The sequence below is a fragment of the Pristis pectinata genome, chromosome 18 (genome assembly GCF_009764475.1).
Source record: "Pristis pectinata isolate sPriPec2 chromosome 18, sPriPec2.1.pri, whole genome shotgun sequence".
NCBI lineage: Eukaryota > Metazoa > Chordata > Chondrichthyes > Rhinopristiformes > Pristidae > Pristis > Pristis pectinata.
Genome location: NC_067422.1, coordinates 18,716,541 through 18,740,036, shown reverse-complemented (window position 1 = coordinate 18,740,036; position 23,496 = coordinate 18,716,541). Strand labels below are relative to the sequence as shown.

General features: G+C 39.4%; 1 protein-coding gene across 2 annotated transcripts in view; it reads right to left on the bottom strand.

Moving 5' to 3' along the window:
• The window catches only part of kif19 (kinesin family member 19), a 142,234-nt gene extending 119,224 nt beyond the window's left edge, over positions 1-23,010 (bottom strand). Inside the window, exons 1-2 of one of the 2 annotated variants that reach the window (XM_052033173.1) lie at positions 22,627-23,010; positions 15,630-15,710 (exon numbers count right to left, since the gene is read on the bottom strand). In XM_052033173.1, coding sequence (XP_051889133.1) covers positions 15,630-15,710; positions 22,627-22,665 — 120 coding nt within the window. In that variant the 5' untranslated portion in view covers positions 22,666-23,010. Of the gene's footprint in view, positions 1-4,166; positions 4,260-15,629; positions 15,711-22,626 lie in introns of those variants that run through there. The other variant, XM_052033174.1, reaches the window with a different exon arrangement.
• Positions 23,011-23,496: the final 486 nt, after the last annotated feature.

The following is a 23,496-nucleotide window of genomic DNA, read 5'->3' as shown; positions in this document are numbered from 1 at the left end:
GTGCAGCATACATATTAGTGACAATTCTTTGGATGACCTTCAAACAAAAATAAAGAAGCCACAGTTTACATGGGAATTTGGCAAGTTATCTATAGTACAGATAATACATGTGCCACTAATTTAAATTGGAAAGTGCACAGAGGTTTCTTTCAAAATCAATGAAGTCCTTATTTTTGTGCACAGTCTCTTATTTAGTCAATAGCAGATCTGTGAAATGAGTATGTCATTGGTCTTGCTGTTTAATGCAAGCACATAATGACTGACTTCACTGAGCATAGTTCCAATTACAGCTCATTTTCTGAAAATACAGGTCAGGTAGTCAATTTGTGTTCACATTACTGTTAATAGCGCTAACTAGCAGGGTGCGTAAACATCGAGAAACACCTCACAAGAGATCAGCTTTAATCATTGCTCATCAGGTGCAGTCAATAATTAAGCAATAGCCTGAAATATAATTAACCAGTGGAATAGGAGAACAACTCCAGAGACACTGACTTCAGAGCCACAACTGCTGATGGCCTTTATTCTGGAAAAACCCCACCAATTCTTTGGTTACAAATTTCACAATGAGATTGATTTATTGTACCTTTAAAATTCTCCAAAAATTAAAATGCAAGCTGATTGATTTCAAAATTCATGGAGATGATGAGCCCAACATTCAAGTTGAAAGATGAACCTGTTTTCAGCAAGGTTTCCCTAAAGGCAATAGCTCTGCCTTTGTTTTTGTAGGGGTGCTGAGTTCATAGTGATTATATTTAGGCAATACCAACCTCAGTTTTGAAAATGGCAGGAGCATGCTGTTGGGGCGATGACACAGATAAAATGAAAACTTATATTTGTATAGCACCTCTCTGAACTTCAAAGGATGCCAAAGCACTTTACAGTCAATGAGTTATTTGTTGAAGTGCAGTCACTGTAGTAAGGTAGCCAATGTGATCAAAAAGTTGGTTATGAATGAATTTTAACATGAGATTCAATAATAACTTAAATAATAATTTAAAAACAAAATTTGAAATGAGTGAGCCACATCAGTGGAATAGGAGAAAAATCCAAAGGCACAGCAATCAGACTCTGTGTCAATAAGCCGCAATAGGCCTGTATGTACGTTGTTGCCTTAATTGGTAGGGGAAGGCAGGGAAATGAAATCTGAATCCAACTTTCCCAGCTTCAAATGGCACAGCAGTGTAACTCAACTTTTCTGATAGCCCAGGGGAACAAAGGTGTATTCAATTTCCCTGAACACAAAAGTGCATATACATTGCATAATAGACCAGATGCTGTGCATATTATAGAACATGGATAGAGATTTAGTTACTGCTAGCTATTTAACAAAGAAGACAAGGTGGATACATTACAAGTGCTCTACAGGTTCCTTTTACCCATCAGTGCTTTACATGGCCACATCCTCCAAACAACAGCAGCACTAGTGAAACAAGTTACACTGCACACTCCCTGCCAGAGGTTCACTGTTCCTAAAACAAAAGCGCATGACTTTTGAGCCCTGCTTCCATGGTTACAGTGAATTGGGATAAAACATCTGTACACTAGTGACTTACTGAATTGTCTCGAGTGAAGTTCATGGATACAGCACATAAAGGCAGCCCTTGGCTTACGAGATGCTGTTTTTATTGTCAGTCAACAAGGCGTAACATTCCCAATAATAGAGCCATTGCTTCTTTTAACCAGCTGAAGATGGGAAATGCCTGACTAGGCATAAAACCTGATGTGTGGCCTGAATAAAAGACTTCAATTAACATCTCACAAATAGCACCCATCCAGAGTTTTGTTTGAATTTTTGTTAAAAGGTTCCTAAGATTTACACCAGGATCCAAACAATATTTCAATTTTAAGAGCCAATAATGAAAACTTGAAGGTCAAATTCTGTGAATGAAAATTACTACAATGGTTAGAGCCTTTAAGAGAAAACATACAGATTCCAATCTTGTTACTTTATATACCATAGTAGTCATATTAAATTTGTATTTTGTCACATTGTACTCTTGAGCCAAGACATTTTAAAATTAGTATGCAATAGATATCCTTCTTAAAAATAGCAACTTTCTTGAAGTCTTTAGAATCACTTTCTATAGGCATAATCAATTCACATTCAGAAGGTATTTTCTCACTGGTAGCATATCTGCCTTCACAATGATCAAATTCAGTATGTGTGTAGCCCGGATTATATATTGTAATTAAATGCAATACATGCAATGGAGAGCTTTCACTAGTCCTGGTGCTGACATAGAGAAACCAAAGCAATGCACGCCCTTATATGCCTACAAATCACGGTAGGCAATGCCACTGGATCTTCTGGAGTTGGTCCTTGTTACTACACAAGAGAAACAGTACCATGATGCAGCTACCAGAGCTCCAGCCACTCCGCTTCAATTCTGAATGAAAATCAAAAAACTGCAGATGCTGGAAATCTGAAACAAAAACAGGAAACCTCAGCGGGTCAGGCAGCATCTGTGGAAAAAGAAACAGTCAACCTGAGGCAGTCACGAGTGCTGCCTGACCTGCTGAGTTTCTCTAGCACTTTTCTGTTTTTATTCTGGATTCAATCCTGACCTCTGGTGCTGTCTGTGTGGAGTATGCACATATTCCTTTTGACCGTGTCGGCTTCCTCTGCGTGTTCCAGTTTCCTCCCACATCTGAAGTTGTGTGGGTTGGCAGGTTAATCGGCCACTGTAAGTTGCCCCAAGTGTGCAGGCAAGTGGTAGAACCTGGGGCTTGACGGGAATGTGGGAGAATAAAATGGGATCAGTGTAAATAGCTGGTTGATGGTCAGTCTGGACTTGGTGGGACTGTTTGACCTTGCACCTTATTGTCTACCTGCAATGCACTTCCCTGTAGTTGTGACACTTTACTCTGTATTCTGTTATTGTGAAATGACCCGTACGAACGGTATGCAAGACAAGTTTTTCACTGTACCTCGGTACAAGTGACAATAATAAACCAATACCAATAACCAAAGGGCCTGTTTCCATGCTACATGACTATGTTGTCTAAACTCCTGGCCAAAGCGTGAGTCTGCAGTGATTAAAGATAAATGAGCAGTGAAACACTACATGTGACAATATTTTCAAAAGCAAGTGGAAATTTAACTTCTTTGGAAGCAGCAATTTGCAAAAAATAAATGTGAAGGCCGGAAATGGAGTCTGTAGACAAGAGATAGATTCACACTCAACAATAAACACACCACTCCCACCATCTCTCTCTCCCCCCGAGAACCCAAACCCAATGACCATCTTCTCTTCTCCCAAACAAACCCTTCACTCCATAGGCTGGTGGAATTACAGGTGTTACTGCAAGAGATGAATACAGAGAGAAGTGTTCAGTTGGCATTCCTCAAAATCTTCAGTGGAGGTCACACTTCAGTACCCACATAGGAGGTAGAGGTGAGGTCAGTGCCACGTGCACTTGGACCTGGGAACTGAAGCTATCACATCTTGGTAAATTGAACAAAGCTGACAAGGTAAAGTCTATGCACGTGGACCACTTACCCTGGAAGTTGAACCAAGTGTGCCCATCACAAAACCAAGCAGCTACTGTTGGCTCACACCAAGCTCACATACATTCTTGCAATCCTTTTGTTCACTACTGTGCAAATGTAAACTCTAACACAGGACACAACTGATCCTGCAACTTGAAAGCATTGCAACACTCATATCTTCAAAGGACTACAGACAAGTAATTACAAGGCAATTCACTCACAAGGTCATTTATTGATGTCCACGAGACCTGCTGGCCACTTGCCATCGTGCATGGGCTTCATCCAACTTATAACAAGCTGGATTGTGCTGACCTGACCAGTTGCCCTGATCTGCCACCCACACTGCCCACCCAGATTTACCTTTTCTGTCAAAGGACCAATCAAACCGACTCTCCACACCAACAGGCTTCCTTTGAGATGAGCCAGGCAGCTAGGCTGAGGGAGAACCACTGTAACCCAGGAATGTCCTGAGAGTTCACCACTATAAAAGTTTTTGCCTAGTTTTTAAATGCCTTTGACAACAGTCATTTAAGTTTTTTTTCAAATGGATCTAAGTAATCTTAAAGATGTAAAATGTTTATATAAATGTTAAATAAATATAAAAATTCTTTAAAAAATTAAATATTAAAGTCTTCCGTGTTTAGGCAGTCCTTTAGAATTGAGGATGACTTACTTCCATTCTAGTCTTGCGAGTTCAGAGGTGGCTAATGAAGACAAGGCAAGACTTGCAGACTGTTCCACAGATGGGGCAGGAGGCAGGTTGAGGTGGTCCACTCTTTTCACTGCTTATGCATGGGCTCAAGGTTCTCAACAGAAAATGAAAAAGATTATTTAAGTCATAGATAATGAAGAAGCTTGCTTATAGATACAGCAGGACATAGGTCAGCTGGAAAGTTGGAGCAGTGGCAGATGGAATTTAACCCAGACAAGTGTGGAAGTTGGGAAGTCAAATTCTTCTCAGACATATAGTGTAAATGGCAGGGACCTTTGGAGCATTGATGTACAGAGGTATCTTGGGGTTCAAGTCCATAGCTTGCTGAAAGTGGCTATACAGATGGATAAGGTAGTGAAAACCACATTTGGTATGCTTGCCTTCAGAGGCCGAAGCATTGAGAATAAGAGTTGGGATGTCAGGTTGCAGCTCTATAGAACATTGGTTAGACCGCACTCGGAGAATTATGCACAGTTCTGGTCACTTCACTACAGGAAGAATGTGGCAGCAGAAGACTGAATGCAGAAGAGATTCACCATGCTGTTGCCTGGAATGGAGCGCTGTAGTTACAAGGAGAGATTTGATAGGCTGAGATGCAGACTCAATCCCCAGAGATTTATTCTCTGATGTGATGGAGTTAGGATGGTGCTTGAAAAGGACATTTGCAGGGTGATAGGGCAAAGAACAGGATGATGAATGGGTGCTGGGGGTGCAGGTGGAAGGCAGCATAGTGGTGACAATAATCGGGCGGCTCGTTCACAGAGACAGAATAGTTTAAAAGCTCTGTTGTGCAATATCAGGATAAGATATCTTCATTAGTCACATGTACAATGAAACACACAGTGAAATGCACATTTGTGTTGAGTGTTCTGGGGGCAGCCCACAAGTGTCACCACGCTTCCGGTGCCAACATAGCGTGCCCGCAACTTCCTAACCCGTACGTCTTTGGAACGTGGGAGGAAACCGGAGCATCCGGAGGAAGCCCACGCAGACACGGGGAGAACGTACAAACTCCTTACAGACAGCGGCTGGAATTGAACCCGGGTCGCTGGCGCTGTAATAGCATCACGCTAATCGCTACACATTATTTGATTCAATGAATCCACCAGTACACTGCATGCAGCCACTAATCACAGCAAAGATAATAAACATACAGGAAAAGTCAGGAATTCATTCGCAGTGCAATAAAGGTTCTTGCAAACTATGGTCATAACTTATTTGATTGTGTAGTTTCAATTCTGCCAACTAGACACTATTCACTAGCTTTCTCTGCAGTGAAAGCTCCTTCTGTCTGCATTGTAAACAATTTTAAAACATGACCAAGGAAACACAATTTTAATCATAAGTATCAAAGTACTTCAGAAGTAATGGCCTGCTTTGTGCTCCTCTTCAGCTGATAGTTCCAGAGACAAACACAGACTAACAGGATCACTCAAGTCAGTTATGTTCCTGACTTCTGGGCCTGCTTTTCACAGCATGTAAATTCCTGAATGCATTGGAGGTCCAACGTTAGTGCCTTCCAGCTGCCATAGGACTGAGCACAGAGTTCAGTGGCAGAGCTCAATTGTGCCAAGCTCAGGAGCTGGATACACTTATTAAGTGTATCCTCATCTTCAAGTCAACCATGGCTGGCATATGAAGAACTGTCCCATTCATTGGGATGGAGTAACTGACCCTGGATACAAAACATAAGGAAAATTTAGTGTTTTGCTTGTTTCCTTATTTTAATTAATACTATTTCAATTAGATTACATCAATTAAATATGTTTTTAAATAAAAGTATTGCTTTGGCTTTCAAAGCAAAGTTTTTATTATTGTTTAAATTAATTTTAACTGTTTTTCAATGTCTCCAATATTCACAGAACTGTTGGAAATGCCTTTGATAGCACAAACAATCAAAGGGCTATTGGGTCGACTGGGCCTATCATCATGAAAAGGTTGTACGATGGGGTCTGTTTACATAACATCTGCAACTAAACACTACTCTGCAGATTCCTTGCCATCTAAAGGCAGAAATCAATTTACTGCTGAAATCAAAGAGACAAAAGAGGTAATAGAATTTGACATTGGTTAAAAAAAAGGCCCAGAAAAATGCCCCAAATCACAAAACTCAAGTTCAACAGGACAGTAATAAGTTTCCTGTCCAAATGGAAATAAAGAAGTTTGATTTTAAAGATCTGATTAACAACTCAATGCAAGCAAACACCAATAACGTAAGGAGGTTTTCACACTTAGCACCAGAGAAGCCAGTTGCTGTATTGCAAGTCAGAGGATGTTGTATTTTTTTGTTCTAATTGTGTTCTTTCTTGTAAAAAATCATGTATAATTTATGTTCAATTTATGTTTTTCTTGCGAATGCTGCTGAAATGATGTTATATGCTTGTGATGCTGCTGCAAGTAAGTTTTCCTTTGCACCTGTGCACATATGTGTTTGCACATATGACAATAAACTCAACTTTCGAGGTACTTAAGCTTGAGTTTTCACTCGCAACTGAGCCTCAGGAGCTACACTGAACGTTTAAACTTCATGTTCCCATCTCTGAAAACACTGATCCCAACTGAAGTTCTTGTCTGAGATTTATTCTTTTATGGTAAGAAGAACTGAATTCACCATTTAGTCTTTGCATATTATATTGTGCCTGCTTGGTTTGCATTTTTAGATTACATTACTTAATTACAGCAGTTACCAACCACAAAAACATCCAGATCATTGCATTAAAGTAGTATTGAAGCATGATATCTATAGTGATATCAAATATTGTAGATATTTTGAAACAATTATAATGAAAAACATCCTTACAAAATAAATGCCAAATAACATAACAAAGGGATAATCTCAGGGGTAAGTGCATGTAAGTCACCAAATGGACCCCGAATGTCAATTACAGTGACAATACAGTAATGCAAAGGCACTTATTCAATGTACATTAAAAAACTTTGACTTACTATAATACATCTGAACTTATCCCTATTTCTTTGTGGAATCTTTTTTCAGAGAAATCACAGGCTTTCAAAGAAAGATTTTTAATTAACATATGCATATTGCAAGATATAGCAGTGTTTAACATTACAAATGAGCACCATGATGAGAGGTTACACATTCATAAGGTTTAACAATTAAGTGCTTAATCATGCGACGCATTCTTTTATTAGATGAATAGTTAAAACCCTTTTAAGGTTTTATCCTGACCTAGATATCATCAATCAAGTTATTACTTAATGGCTAAGAAATGAAAACGAGTTAAGAAAATAGCTACTCGAAGTTCCCCTGATAATTATATGTAACCCTACTCCACTTAACTTCACCCTACTCTCAACCATCTCCAACCCACCAAAGCCCTCATGCACCTTCTTTTAAATACATATTAATGACTTTTTCACAGATGTGCAATGTAAAGTGTCTAAATTTGCAGGTGACAGAAAGTTTGATAAAATAACAAACACTGCACAAGATGATGTGGTCCATCTGAATGGCAAACAAGAGACAGATGAATTTTAATGCAGAGAGGTGTGAAGTGATACATTTTGCAGAAAAATATGAAGACAATGTAGGCTATAGACATACTGAAAATTCTAATTCTGTGCATGAACATAAGGTCTTCAGTGTACACATGCATAAATGCTTGAAAGTGACAGGGCACATCAAGTGAGTGGTTAACAAGGCATATGGAATAAAGGCTGCATAAATAGAAGCATATAGCACAAAAGCAAAAAGGTTACGTGAACAGTATACAACACACTGGTTAGGCCTCAACTGAAGCATCATGTCCAATGCTGATCACTTAGCTTTAGGAAGGATGTCAAGGTCCTAGAAAAGGTGCAGAAAAAAATTATTAGAATGGACTAGAAAATGACTAGAAAAGACTGAAGATGAAGGTTGAGAGGAGATTTGGTAGAAGTACATGGCATTATGACAGGTTTAAATAAGGGATGCTGTTTCTATCAGCACGTGGTTCAAGGGCGAGGGGCACAGATTTAACTTTCTAGACAAAGTTACAAGGAGAAGGCGAGGAAAATCTTTTTACTGAGAGAGACGATAGGATTTGGAATTCACCCTGTGTGTGGGTGGTGGAAACAGAATCAATCATTGCCTTCAAAAGGGAATAGGGTCAGGACTTGAAGGAGAATAATTTGCAGGGCTCAGAGGAGATACCAGGAGAACAAAACTCCTCTGGGGAAAGGGGAGGCAGTTGAACAGCTTCCTCTACTATAGAGGTTTAATGATTCCACGATTTATTCAGCAGAACAAGGATCATCTTACTGCATAGCTACACATGTGCACAAGACTAAGTCAGTCATCCATCAATCTTCAAAAAGACAAATTTAAATCTTGTATTGATTTTTAGCAGCAAATGAGTTATTAATGAAGGACAACAGACCTTAGCGTGAAATTCAGATGCACGGTCTGTAACACTTTTGCATGAGCCAAAGCTTTTCAAGTTATTATTAATAGTGCTGAGTACCCCTTTAAATTCTACATTCAATTGTACCATTTTAAGTAATGCATGAGCCAATGACAGCCAAGAGCTCAATGTGAGCACTGGATGATAAACATAGGTGCCAATCACATCTGCTAACCTATCTCAGCTTACACCAATACAACAGTAACAAAAGGCCATGGAGTGAAGGCTCAGTTCATTTGTATTAGAATTTACCAGACAAACATAATAAGAACAACCCACAGCTGTCACTGATGCCTGCCTCAGCGGGTTTGTTGATTATGGATACTCAGTTGATAACTACGATCGAGTTCTAATGTCTCTCTGAAACCTCTGATAGCAATTGCATTTCAAAGTGAATTCAATGGTCATCAAAAACTGGCTCTCTTTGACTTGGGCCCTTAACAATCAAATCACCTGACTCTGAATTTTGTTACTCTTGAAGATGCTAGATTTCTGTTAGTTTTAAACCAGTTCTGGTTTTTTTTCAATGGCATCTTCTTGGCATATCCAACCATCAATACTAGTGCCAGGTTTGGCAGAATTTCAGTGTTCCATTATTTTAATAATTTTGATTTACAAGTATAGAGTACTGCACAAAATTAGAAGGTTGGGGGACGGACATTTTATCAAAATGTCCTATCATTAAAGAGTCATATAATTACCTGCCAAAATATAATGTTGAAATGGATAAATCAATTAATCATACCTTTCTTCATTGTTGTGTTCATTTGGCAGTAATGTCATCTTTATCATAAAATGAACTAAAAATGCACAAAATCTTGTCTCTTTTCTTAGTCACTGGAGTACATACAATAATGAATTCCAATTACTTGTGATGGAAGTGCTTTTCACCAGTCCTTGAGTACGAGGTGAAATCAACATTTATCAATGCTCACCAGTAAAAATCAAATCCTGGCAATCCAATTAATCTGGTATATATTTCTAAAATGTAGTGTGAAAAAGAAATGAAATATAAAAAATGATCAAAAGTCACAATTTTAAAAATATATTTAATAAGAGGAGTCAGCTAAACAACCTTTGAGGGTTGTTCGATTTAATAGGATCATATCTGCATTCTTGTATCACTTTCCCTTCCTATTCTCATATCCTATGACTACGTTAATGCCCTTTACCTCATCACTTCAAACTGAATATTCATTACCTTCTGGGGAGGAGAATTGCAAAGATTTACAACTCTGTGATTGAAAGAATTTCTCTTTATCTCAGTCCTAAATATCTTGAAACTATTACCCCTGGTTCTAGCATCTTGAGTGGGAAGAAAAAGTCTCACAGCATCTAACCTTCCATGTCGCTCAGAATCATAAATTATTCATTAGATCACCATTAATATTTCCAAACTGCGGAGAAAATAGATTTAACCTATTGAATTTCTCCACTTTGATTTGAGATGATGTGCTGCCCAATCTGGTGAACCTTTGTTGTATCCTGTCTAAGACAAGAATATGTTTCAATATGCCAACTCATTGTGCAATTTATCATTCCCCCATTCACCTCTGCCTCAGCTCTGTCTGCCCACCCTAACAGATCACATACAACCCAAAGCAGAAATAAAAACAAAAGGTTAAAAAAAAAGCCCTTTCCCCTATGGGGCTCAGGATCAAAATTCATCTTAAATTATGGGAGATGTAGTCTCTACCAGCTGTTGGGGTCCTATGAAAAATGAACTTGGGTTTCTAATGCGCATGGTTCAAGAACATATTGTCTCTAATTTGACTTCAACAAGTAAATCTCACTCAAACCGATCACAGGGATTGTTGTAGGAAAAGGAATAATGTCTGATATGGATAACATGGAATGCTTTTTGTTTTGAGCCCATAATTATCCTGGGTGTCAAGAAAATACAGTCCTTCATGATATTTATACAAATCATCTCTACAGTTTTCTTCTTTGTTGGTTAGTCACAAATTAAGATATTAAAGGACTGAAAACATAAAACATACCTTCCCCATTTAATGAAGGTGATAAATTCTCATTTAATTTTGAGTCTTCAAAGTTTAATCTATTTGCTGCTATTTATGATATCACCCAGCCAACTTCTTAAATACTATCTGAACCATTGCGCAGTGAGATTCTACAAACATAAATTCCAGGTCATTAATATTTCGTGTAAACAATGGAAAATTAGTCACCACCCAGGACAACTAAGCAACCACAGAGTGCCAATTTTTATGATTTGCTGCACTGTGACTTTATGGTCCTTTCAACAAACTTTCATCACAGCAAAATGCTGCACCCTTCGTCAGGGCAAGTCAAAGAATTGGTGCTATCAGTTACAAACCAAGCTCTGGTCCTAAATAATTGGCAGGAATGTACCTTCATAAAGGAACTTTTCCCAATTCTGGAGTAGGGATTTGGGAAGGGATATTGTGGTTTGTTTTTTTAAATCTTATTTTAATTTTTAAAATGTTTTTAACAAAGCAGTAAAATGTGATTCTTCATGATTACGTATTTTAGATTATTGCCTCCTATCATCAAAGCAACAATGAAAAGATTTTCCATGGCAGGGACCAAGTTCCTGATTTCTGCCGTCTAGTCACTGCTCATGGACTCCTCTGCCTTGCAGAATGACCACAGCAATGAGGCTGGTGCTGTGTTAGGAGCCAGACAGCCATGAATGGATTAGCAAGCCAGGTCCAGTGTGATTCCACCAAATGTCTGGCTGTACCATCAGACTGCTTACACAGATTTGCATGCACAATGTAGCTTTAGGCATTATCACTAGTGAACAAACACACACAAAATGCTGGAGGAACTCAACAAGTCAGGCAGCATCTATGGAGGGAAATAAACAGTTGATGTTTTGGGTCAAGACCCTTCATCAGTCCTGATGAAGGATCTCAAACCAAAATGTTGACTGTTTATTTCCCTCCATAGATGCTGCCTGACCTGCTGAGTTCCTCCTGCATTTTGTGTGAGTTGCTCCAGATTCCAGCATCTGCGGAATCTCGTCTCCATCACTAGTGAACTGTAGCCTGGCACATTTTTTAGGAGGGGAGGAGAAAAAGTTGCTCACAAATAAAAATAAAGAGTATCCTTTATTTTTCTTTCCATAAAGAGAAAATATACTTCTTTCCATAAAGAGAAAATATACAATAAATTGCTAAACAAATTCTTTACCAACAATCTGATTAGCACGTTAACTCTGCAACCAGAAAGCATTTATTAATGTGATTGGGCTCCTGTGTAACATAATCTGATGAGCAAACACAATTATAACCTCAGACGACAAATTTTTCTCATTAATGCTGTAAGAGATTTATCTCACTTCTTCCATCGGGGGAGTGCATCAGACTAAAACCACTGTGATCAGGTGCTTAGATTTATCAACCATTATAAATAATGTAACATAGTATGGACAGTTAGTAATCCTAGCGTTTGCTGAAATAAATCCCTGCTCTTGTGTTGCAGGCCAACACATCTTAATGTCCTGCATTTTAAAATCCCTGTAGTGATACCATTTGCTCTGAATCACACAGCATGCCTTAGAAACTCAAAATTCAGAAAGGATCTGCAACACACACTGGGACCAATCATAAAAATATAAATAAATGCTGTCAAGTGTATGGCACCTGCTGCAAGACTGAGCGACCATTGTGGTAAGGTGGGACACGGACACACTATTCTATAATAGTGGAACATCAACTGTTCTTATAATCTATCAAATATTATTTACTAAAATTATTATCTGAAGATATGCTGGTGCAAGCCAGCCTGCATCACCTCACACATGATTAATTTTTAACACCAAAATACAGAAAGAAAGAAGAGAGACTCACTGCCAGCAACTAGGGGAATGGCAGTGCAAGTCTTAAGTTACTAGATCACCAAGCATTGACCCAGAAACACGAGTAAAAATCCTACCATTGCAGCTGGGTAATTTAAATCAAGCTATTAAAGAAATCTGGATTTTATTTTAGGAAAGACTGATCTCAGTCACAGTAACCATTGAAATATTTAATAGTAGTAAAAACCCTTCTAGTAAACCAATGGCCTCCAGCAAAGGAAATCTTGCATTTTTCCCTGGTCTGGACATAGTGTAACTCGAGATCTATCATTGATTCTTAATTGTCTCCATTATTCAAGGGGCAATTAGGGATGAACAGAAAGAAAACTACATAAAATTGAAAACGACTTTCTATTATCAGGTTTAGTTATGTTGTGTGATTTTAGCCCTTCACCAGATGAGATTTAGTCATTTCTTTTCATACTTTAATAATATCCAATAATCTTAGATAACCTTCATTATCAATCTTTCAACTGTTGTAAATGGCTTCTAGTAAATTTATCCTTTTAAACATTTTTATGATTTTAAACAGCTCTCTCAGGATTTAAACCTTTTATGATTTTAAACACTATCAAATTTCCTCCAACTCTTCTCCCCTCCCAAGGGGGAAACTGTTGTCTCTTTGGTTTACTTGTGTAAATGGTTTCTGTAATCATTGAAGTTAATCTCTTCTGTACTTTCTCAAAGCCTTTATGCCCTTCACAGAATGTGTTGACAGAATACTGGAGCCGAACTCATGTTTTGCATTGGTTTTTATACCTATGCTTCTAGTGCAAAGCCCAAAACCACATGCTTTATGAGCTGCTTTGCTGATATCCGACCACATGCAAGGATTTGTGCCAACTCCAGGGATTTGTGTTCAAATGCCCCTGGTGCACCATAACTCATGGACCATCTTCACAATATGCCATTCAGCACATATCAGCTCACGTCAATAATCCTTCCCAAATACTTAACACCTCACACAATTCTGTACCGGATTTCATAGGGCATGTGTACCTGCCCTACCACCCCCATTCTGCCAGTCTCTTTGCAATCACCAGCTTCCTCACTGTTTACAATGTTTTCAAATTTCCTGCCATCAGTGTGTGCCTTCTACTGCAACAAAGTCGTTAAAGTAAATCAAAAATAGCAATTGTCCTAGATCTTAGATTACTACACTGTACATTTTGTTGTCTGGAAAAGCAGTTGAACACCACAATTCCATGTGTTTGATCAACATGCCTAATTTTGCATGCATGGTGCTACTATCATTATTCCAGTGTTTTCAATTTTGCAAAGTCAAAGCAAAATCTATGAACAATGAGAGTTAATGTTTCAGTCAATGATCTTTCACTTACAGAGATAAAAATATCCAAGCAAGCAGATTCTGCTCACTGGAGTCCTTCAAACAAAGTTTGTAGTTAATCAGTGCAATTGCAAATACAACCACCAATCTGGTCCTGACCCATCTCATTCCATTTCCCAAATAGGGACTTGTCATATATCTACAGGATTGTTTGCAATGTAATGCCATCACTTCAAGGGATTGGGGGCTGAGGTACAACAAACTCTGCCAGCATAAAGGAGAAACAAACTTTGGCATCGATCCAGCTCATACCCTACGGTTTAACATACTATCAAAGCTAATAAATACTTAGTGTTCAGACATTCAAAAAATCAAAGTCTTCAAAACTGAATATAAAAATTCCTGCAAAGTAAAAATTCTTTAAAATAATTTAAAACCCCATACAGTTTTAAAAATCTAAATGAATTACAACTCAACTTAATCCCTTATGTGGAAAGAAGGAAGAACACCTCGTGTCGGCAAAAAACCTGGCTCAGGCTTTTTTTTACAAAATGATAATTTACTTAAAAGGAAGAAATAAGACCATACAGTAAGTATAAATCTGCATCAGGAAATCATACATAAGAGTCACTACTAATCTTTAATACAATGTGAAGAGTAGGTAGATGTGAAAACATAAGTAAACCCCTGTGGTTTATTTAGCAAGTTATGCTATGCACCTCACTGCAGTTAAAATAAATCACGTTATACCTGGGGGAAATCTAATAGTGATGTGCTGGAGTTCCGTGAAGAATTATTGCAGAATTGTTTTCCAAAAATTAATTGTGTCCAGAGTTCTTGCTTGTGTGATTTAATGCGTGATTTATGCAACCATTATTAATTGCACGAGGTAATGATTTTCCCGGCAAGTCCCATTACTTACGTTGTCTGTAATTTTCTCTCTAAGTTCAGTGATAGATTCTCTCCACCTCCATTCTTATTCTTCTGAGTATATCTGTGTGCATTTAATCTGGCCCAGTCGTCACGTGGATGCAAGTTATTTCCTACCTCAATTTTCTCCATTATTTCAGATTGTCTATATCTCTCCACTCAACTCCAGAAAAACATCAGTACACAGAAAACTGGTGTATAAACAACTTCTGAAATTCCTTCTGTCATGTTTCCTTTCCAATCATCTCATCTCATAACTTTGGTTGACGACTTCAAATAAATTAACCACTTCTTCCCATTCTCTTTAAGACTATTTACAAATTATTTTTCATTGATTCATTCAAAGTTACATGTCTTTCCTCTCACTTTGCTTTACAAGTGTGCCCTAATTTTATTCACCCTGGAAAAGTGAACACAGCTCCAAATACTTAATTGGTTTGCTAGCAAAACAAAAGAGAGCAACAGCCAGCTATTGACAGCTCCACACAAAGGTATTCTGAATTTTTTGAAAAGCACAGTGAATTGGTCAGTCTTATTTCAGGACCAGCTCCAGTAGTAAATGGAGTAAATGCAGTAAAGAACAGCTTTTTGTGTATTGATTTGAAGTGGTCAAATACTAAAGGGCAAAGGGAAACAGTACAGTTGATTTAAAGGAGACAAGAGATTCTGCAGATGCTGGAAGCTGGAGCAACACACACAAATGTGCTGGAGGAATTCAACAGGTCAGGAAACATCGATGGAGAGAAATAAACAGTCGACGTTTCAGGTCGAGGCCCTTCATCAGGACTGGAAGGACCAGAATCTTTCCAGTCCTGCTGAAGGGTCTCGACCCGAAACGTCAACCGTTATTTCTCTCCATAGATGCTTCCTGAACTGCTGAGTTCCTCCAGCACTTTTTGAGTAGATTTAAAGCTCCACTGAAATCAGACTGATGTAAAAAGTAGTCAGTAACACCTGACCTGCTCATCAACTTTGTGAGCAATGATCGTGGCTCCTTCCTCCACTTCTGTCTCATTGATGGGCCGAATCCGAAGGGCCACCTGTGCATAACAAAAAGAAAGCCTGTTACTGAAGGCACCAATAAAAGACATTTAGGAAATATCACCATTACTGTATGCAATATGAGTTCAAAGAGCCAGTCTGCAGATCAATATGGAGCTCATACGTTTTTGATGAAGACACTGGATCCGGACAGCATAAGTAGCTTAACACTGCTCTATTTATTCCCAGGACCACATTTATACATCGGTGATCCTAACAACTGATACACTATTGCCGTGTGCACTTATTTATCCCATGCCACCGGTGCTGTTTTTGTATCTAGTTATTTGGCACTTATTATGGATGCTCAAGTCTTTAATGGAATACTTCATCGTAACAAATTCATTCCCCATTGAATTCCACATTAGATCCTTTGTCTTGGGTGTCACCAGTGATGTGAATCCTGTACATTAATGAACAGGTACTTCAATTTACATTTTTTTTGGTTGGGTCTTTACAACCCCATTTGCTACCTTTGACAACACAAGAGTGGCTCTAAGATGTCCTGCCTCAGGTGAACAACTGACATACAGTAACCCCCTTCTGGAAGATTACACCCCAGATACACCCTTGAACCAAGTTAGATGATTCTTGTGTGAAGGGACCCAGCTTTATGTATTGGGCTCGGGTGGGCTTGGAAAAAAATACAAAATCCTTGGGTGCAGATTGGATTGAACCAAACTGAGCCAGACTGGCTCTTCATTAATAAATAGTAAAAGTTACCTCCAGTTAACAATATTGATGGGTGGTCGTTGTGTGGATACCATCCCCAGGATAGGGGCCTGGGAGGCTGGGAGGGAGCACTGAGGAACTGCGGCTGGGAGGCAGACCTGACACTGTCAGAGTGACCAGCCCAGGCACAGGTGTTGCGAGGGAACTCCCCACCGCAAACCCCAGGACTCTGAACCAGAAGAGCAGCCCCTCCCCCACACCCAGGCTCTCCCACACAGATCCATTGAACCCAACTTATGGGTTAGGGTTGGATTGAGTCAGAAGTTTAAAAAAATAGTCTTTGGGCTTGGGTTTGGTTTGACAGTAAAAAGGTTATAATTTGCCTTTACTCCTATACAAACCTTCAATATGAATTGTGTGATAGTTTCTTCAGAGGAGTTAATGTTATTGAGGCACCTCATTTTTTCTTGGAAGATGTCCCAATAACTGTGTGCTAAATCAACCAACAGGAACCAAGTCAGCACATTTACCAAACTAACCAAACTCCTTGACTTAGGTAGCGTTCACCTCTCTCAGGTCAAAAACTGTCACTAATTAAAATTGTGGTTTTGTATATTTAGTCAAATTATGAGAATTTGAAATAGGGCACCATTGAAGAGCAGCACAATTGCAGGTGTAACAGTGGTCCTATTATGCATACTTCCTGTTATATTTCTTTTTCAGATGAAATGGATACATACCACAGTCATTATTGTAGGGAAGGTGGCCCCTCTGTTAGTAAAACTGTCAGATCAAATGTACTTGGCAACTTTTTGTGATTTTCAAAATAATTGTATATTTTTGATGGTTGGAATCATGGAAGGAGTGTCATGCCAGATTAATTTCTAATGGGCTTCTTTTCAGGCTGTGGCCAGATAAATGACTTCAGCCAACAAGGGGCTACTGTTCTTGACTTACCCAGCTGAATAGCAAAAATAATTAATACTCCGATTACCAGTCTGTTGAGAAAGAATCTGATTGTTCTTCAACGAAACCTGTCCTCGCTTCATAGAAAGCATAAAAGAAACCTGTCTACACTTCAAAGAATACCAACTTCATAGGGATAATTTTGGCAAGGTCTGCTACCGGTCTTGAAGGATGCCAGTGCAATCAGAGACAGGATGATAACACTAAAATGTCGGCTCTGCGGACCATGTTTGTTACCAGCAAGATTCCCCAGCAGCAGAGCCTCACACTTTTCTCCCATGTGTTCCCAAGAAATCCTGTTTTTACTTTGCGCATCAGTTTGTAAATTACAATAGTGCATATAGCTCCTTAGGTCTGCAGCACTCAGAACATGTTCATCCCACAGTTAAATAGTTCCCAAATAAAGCTAAAATTTTCAGAAAATATTTTTGGGACAAATCAAAAATGTAAGGCAAAACCTCAGTGGAGTTTATCTGTGGCATTCCTTTCCCCCTGAATCTTTTTAACTTCCTTTAAATTAAAAGACTATCAATTTAGCTTTAATAACATACCTGGTTGTATGGATCTTGAAATTCCACATGCTGTATTCCCAGCAAATATGCTCATGTTGCCCCCTAGGACTGACTCACCAGAGTTTATTTGGAGGGCATATTGTGTGCTTGGAGCAAATAAATGCAAATGCTATCTTGATTCTGCCTTTGGTGCTACCTGCCCTTCATAGTGGGAAATTCAATTACCCATCTGCTAATGACAAACATGTGGAGGTTGCCTGAACCTTGCTTTGAGCAGTATTCATACAATTATGGATGGTTTGAGCCATATTTAAAAAAAAGTCCAGCTTTGAAAAGAATACAGGGCATGGTGGTATTAAGATTGTGTTACTGAACTAGTTGTCCACTGGTCTAGATCATTTCTGGAGACAATAAGATCAAATGCTACCAGTGAACTAAATTAACTATTATCAGTAATGATAAGTATCATATTACTGTCTTGCTGTAAAAAGTCTGAGGTTCATTCTCCTTTCAAGAAGAAAATATACTGTTCTAATTCTAGATTTATTTAATTTAATGAATATAAATTTCCTTGTTGCTATAGTGGGATTTGATCTCATATCTCCAGAGATGATCTAGGCCTCTGGATTCCTTAACCCGAGTTTTCTAAGTCTTGCAAGCCCACAGCGAAGAACTTGTCTCTTAACTGCTATCAGAAATGGTATAGCAAGCAAAGTACTGAAAAATTGTAATGGTAAAATTGGATGGACTACCCAGTATCAATCCAGGGATTGGATTTCAACATGAGAAAGGAACACCTAGCCCAGTAAACACTGCAAATTCTCTCAGTAACACTTAGGGTGCCAAAACTGGGAAAAACAGTGATCAAGCAACCAAATGATATAGCCATACTTACATGCTTCTATCAATACCCTAGACTCCTCCATCCCATCTCTAAGTATGTCCTATGCCCCAAGAACACAGACCCACCAGAGGTTGTAACACAGCGTCATCAGTGTGTCTCTGAGAGTCCTCAACATTGGAGCCTGGACTCTGATGGTATGATATTTTTTATTCATGACCACTTACTGACAGTGAATCAGTAGTCCCCAATATCAAATACTACTTGGAAGGAACTCTAAGGAAGAAAACTCACCAACTGCACATTGATTTGGAGGATTGTCAATGTCCATCACCAAAATGGACTTGGTAACATCACTAACCAAAATAGCGAAGTCCTAAAAGGATTTAAATGTCTGACTGTACTCAAGGAAGAAGGTGCTGTATGTGAACTGACATGAGGGATAAGCCTTATTGACCTTGTCCGTATCATTCAAGTTGTTGCAGGTGCGTCTTTGTGAAGTGACTACCACTGTTCTTGTGGAGATGAAGTCGAGGTTTCATTCTCCAACAGGCGAGATGGGATAGATTCAGAACAAACCTACCAGACCATCAATGAGGCACTGTGGGCCATCTGTGACAGAACTATTACATCCACCACAACCTGTAAACTCATGGCCATACACATCCCTCATTCTACTTTGTAATCAAACTAGTTGACCAATCCTGGTTCAATGATGGGTGCAGTAACAGCATTCTGGGATTGACATCAAGCATAGATAAATATGTTAACCTGGTCAAGGTACAACACAGGCTAAATAATATTAGTAGTAGCAGATGTGCTATAAACAGGACTAAGGGATCACATGGTCATTAATCAGATCAAAGCCACATCCAGTGGTAAAGAGTGGTGGACAATTAATTGAGAGAAGGAGGCTCCAAGAACATTGCCATCTTTGATGATGGTAGATTCCAGCTACCAAGTATGAAAGTCACAGCTGAAGTATTTGCATCCACAAGTGTTAAGAGATAATTTATCTTATCCTCTTCCCAAGGCCAGTCTTCAGATAAGTTGATTCACTCTCTGTGATGTCAAGAAAAAGTTGAACACATGGATTTTAGCAAAGCCTGTGGCCCTGACAATATCCTAATGTAATGCTAAAAATTCAGCTTCAAAATCAAGCCACATTCTCAGCCAAGCTGTTCGCCTCCAATAATGGCATCGATGACAAAGTTCCATCTGCACGTTCCAGGACAATTGGGCCAGTTCTTGCACCAGAAATGAACTCCTTAATAAGATGGAAGGTGTTGTTTACAGTTTTTCAGGTGACACTTACTCAGCAATATCATGCTAAGTTGTGGTGTCTTAACTAATGCACTATGACTCAGTAATTTCTCCTGAGAACCCCTCTTAAATGTGTTTTTGACACTTGTTTCTGTTCCATTGTCAGTAAGATCTGGTTGTGCTAAAATCAACCTCTTTCTTAACCCTTTGATAAGAAGCTCTGATGGTGTATACCTTGCAGTATTACGTGGAGTAGTTCCATATTTCAACCAAAAAAAATTGTCAAATTATGTTTCCTGTTAATGGGTAAGAACCCTCAGAGTACGTGCTTACTTAAAGTAATCTTTGCTATTGTGGCAGAGCTTTTAGCTACTCCATTGTGTGCTGGTTAAGGTGTGTGTTTGCTTGTTTCCACAAACTTCTTAAATAGCCATTTGTGAAACAGTCAGACGCGATGGCTTGCAGTGCACCATGATATAGAAGTTGTTCTTCATTCATCCAACATCTGCTCCATGGCCGCAGAGAACACTGTGTGTTTAATTCTTAACCACTTTGAATGATGATCAATGACGGCTAGAAAGTTGTCATGTTCCTTTTCACAGAAAATTAAATACACTTATCGAAAAGGTTCCTTTGGCCAAGCCCATACTTGCAGTAATGTTTCCACAGGTGCTGGTCTGCACTGCTGACAGACGGCACATTGACTGGTCAGTTCCTCAAGAGCATGACAAAGCTAAGTGTTCATCTGCATATGCATGAGACAGATCCCACTTTATAAACATCTTTGCTCCAACTACCTCTGCATGCAAGTCTTGCAATGCTGATAGTGGATTTTGCTCATCGTCCATTGTTTGAGTGAGTGTGACCTCGTAATTGCCACTGACACTCACTTCTTTGTTTGCTTTGGGTACCACCATGATCAGTACAGCCCAATCATTTGGATCCTGCTTCAGCATAATTCCATTCTTTACCAATTAATTTGGCTCTTGGATAAATTGCATACCCAGTGCATAAGGAGTTGGCTGTGAATTGTGATAGACAGGTTTTGCACCTGGTTTAACACAAATATGCATAATATCAGATTAACCACCATATGAATCTCTGAATATCTTTCATACCTGTTCAGCAGGGTGTTCAGACTTTGCTGTCTCAGAGCTGAACACACTTCCCAATTCACTTTCAGTTGATGTATGCATTCCTTACCCATAAACATTGGTGCATTACCAGCCTTTGGTACTACAATGCGTAGCATTCTCATTGGTCAGCATACTTCACTGAACATTGCGTTTGTCCCAATATTTGGAGAATTCCTTCTGAATATCCCTTCCATTGGTCTCCAATTTCCCTTAAAGATATACTGCTGAAATTCTTTACAAGTCATGGTCCACAGCAGAGCAATCTACAGCAGTGTCCATCTTCATCTTGACGTGCTTATTGTTAATTAAATCTGTGTCTTTATCCACCTGGTTTCATTTTGCCTACTTACTCTCTGCACAGTATATGCACCATTTTATTCATTTCTCTCATTAACACACACACAAATAAGTCTATTGTTTTTCCAGCTTTAAAGTCGGTTTGGTCTTCGACTGCAAGCTGCTGCAATGTGGTCTTTTATTGGACATTTATAACCCTTGGCTGTTCTGAATGTGCATTACTCTTCTGGGTGATTGCCATGACATTTTCCACATGGAAGTCATGTAATCATAATCTTTTCCCCCTGACTGCATCACAGCCATATCAACTGGCGGTTTATCTCAGTTTCTGCTGGAGGATGCCATTGTGTGTAAATTGGCTGCTTGGTTTGTTTATATTATAGTGAATACACTCCAAATATTAAATCATTGAATTTAACCCCTTAAATGTTCCAGTTCACTACGCAGTTGGTCTTGTGTCAACTGCGTATGCTCAGCGAAAGTTGGATTAGTTAATGCTACAGTTAGATATGGCAAGGATCAACCAGACTTTCCAAGCATGAAAAAGTGAAGCAACATCTTTGGAAAAGAAATGGAGCAAAAGGAGGGAACAAAAAGGGATAGGTGGAAGTGTATGGTTGTCTCTTCCTGGATATTAAGCAATGACTTGAATGAAGATTACACGTGAAGGGTTGTTCAGTTAATTCCCATTCTGGAAATACACCTGTCTCAGATCTGTTTTACAATGGGCTGCTGTTAGATACAGGAATTGCTAACTACAATTCAAAAACTCCTGGTGTTGGGTTTCACCTTCATAGAAAAACGTTTTAAAACATACCATACACAGAGAAACGGCATTTAAATGCGTCATTATAGAACTATGAACTAAAATAATAGAATATTTTTTTATCTTAACTGTCTCAGAGCACCAAGTTTTAAAAATTTACCTTTTCACTGCGCTTACTTTGAGTAAAAATAATATTAACCAAAAAGCCATCGTTTGTTTAAAAAAAAGCACCTGCGTGTAAATTCCAAGGAACCGAAGTGTTTGTTTTCAACTTTCTGCATTTTATCGCAGGTATTACAGGCAGAATACAACACCAACCTTGTACAATAGGCGTACACAGAATTTATTTCCTTAAGGCAAAGCTGTTTAAACGTCGTTCCCTTGAGTGAATGCGGTTTGATGTTCCTAGCCACTATTTTTAAAAAATAAAATTGTTATTTATTAGGCTAGAAGTGAACTTACAGTCAGTTGTTGGTCTTTGGATTCTCCTCCGTCCTTCATGGTTGTGGGTAGTGGGGGTGGGATTACACAGTCCGACTACATGGCGGTGGGTATCAGGGTCCGAATCAAGATCACCGGCTGTCCTCTTCAACCCTCACATCCTCCCCCTCAACCCTCAACGCAACTTCACCAATGCACCGCCCAATACAGGTCTCCAGATCCAGACCGGACCAGCGCGCAATCTTGCAGCTGGATTTCTCCCTCAATAAAGAAAATATAGATTGTTTCCCTTTCTTAGGAGGTTACTCTCCCGCGACTGTTTAGCCCTCTAATTGTTAGGGGAGGGGAAACGGGCGCCATTCGCAGCGGGGCACGTCCCTCCTGCCGATCCCCGCTGTGCGTGAATCTGACACTGGTCCGTCTTCTGGAGCCCCAAACTGGATTCCGTGCGCAGGAAATCCGAGCCGACAGCGGCTCGGTGGGCAGGTGCTCGCAGGGGCCGCCTGCCGGCGATCCGCGGTCACGGCACCCGGATCCCATGCAAAAAAGGCGTGACTGCGGGGAGCTGGAAAGTGAAGCAGCGGACATCTGCCGGAGGAGCTCAGCGGGTCGAGCAGCATTTGTTGGTGTTGGGGAGGGATTGTCCACGTTTCGGGCCGAAATCCTGCGTCAAGCTTTGATTCGCTGTGAAAATCAGAGAAAAGACGTGTTCCCTGCACCGATGTGATTATCTGCAGGTTCACTCAGGTTAAGAGGTTGCATGCCTGTGAAGCGCTTTGATGAGGTACGATAGAATGAAAATTAGAAACAGCTCACGAACCTGCAGAACAAAACTCCTGGACTGTGCATTTTAGTCTTAGCAGCTCTGGCATCTGACAGTAGCTGGTAAAT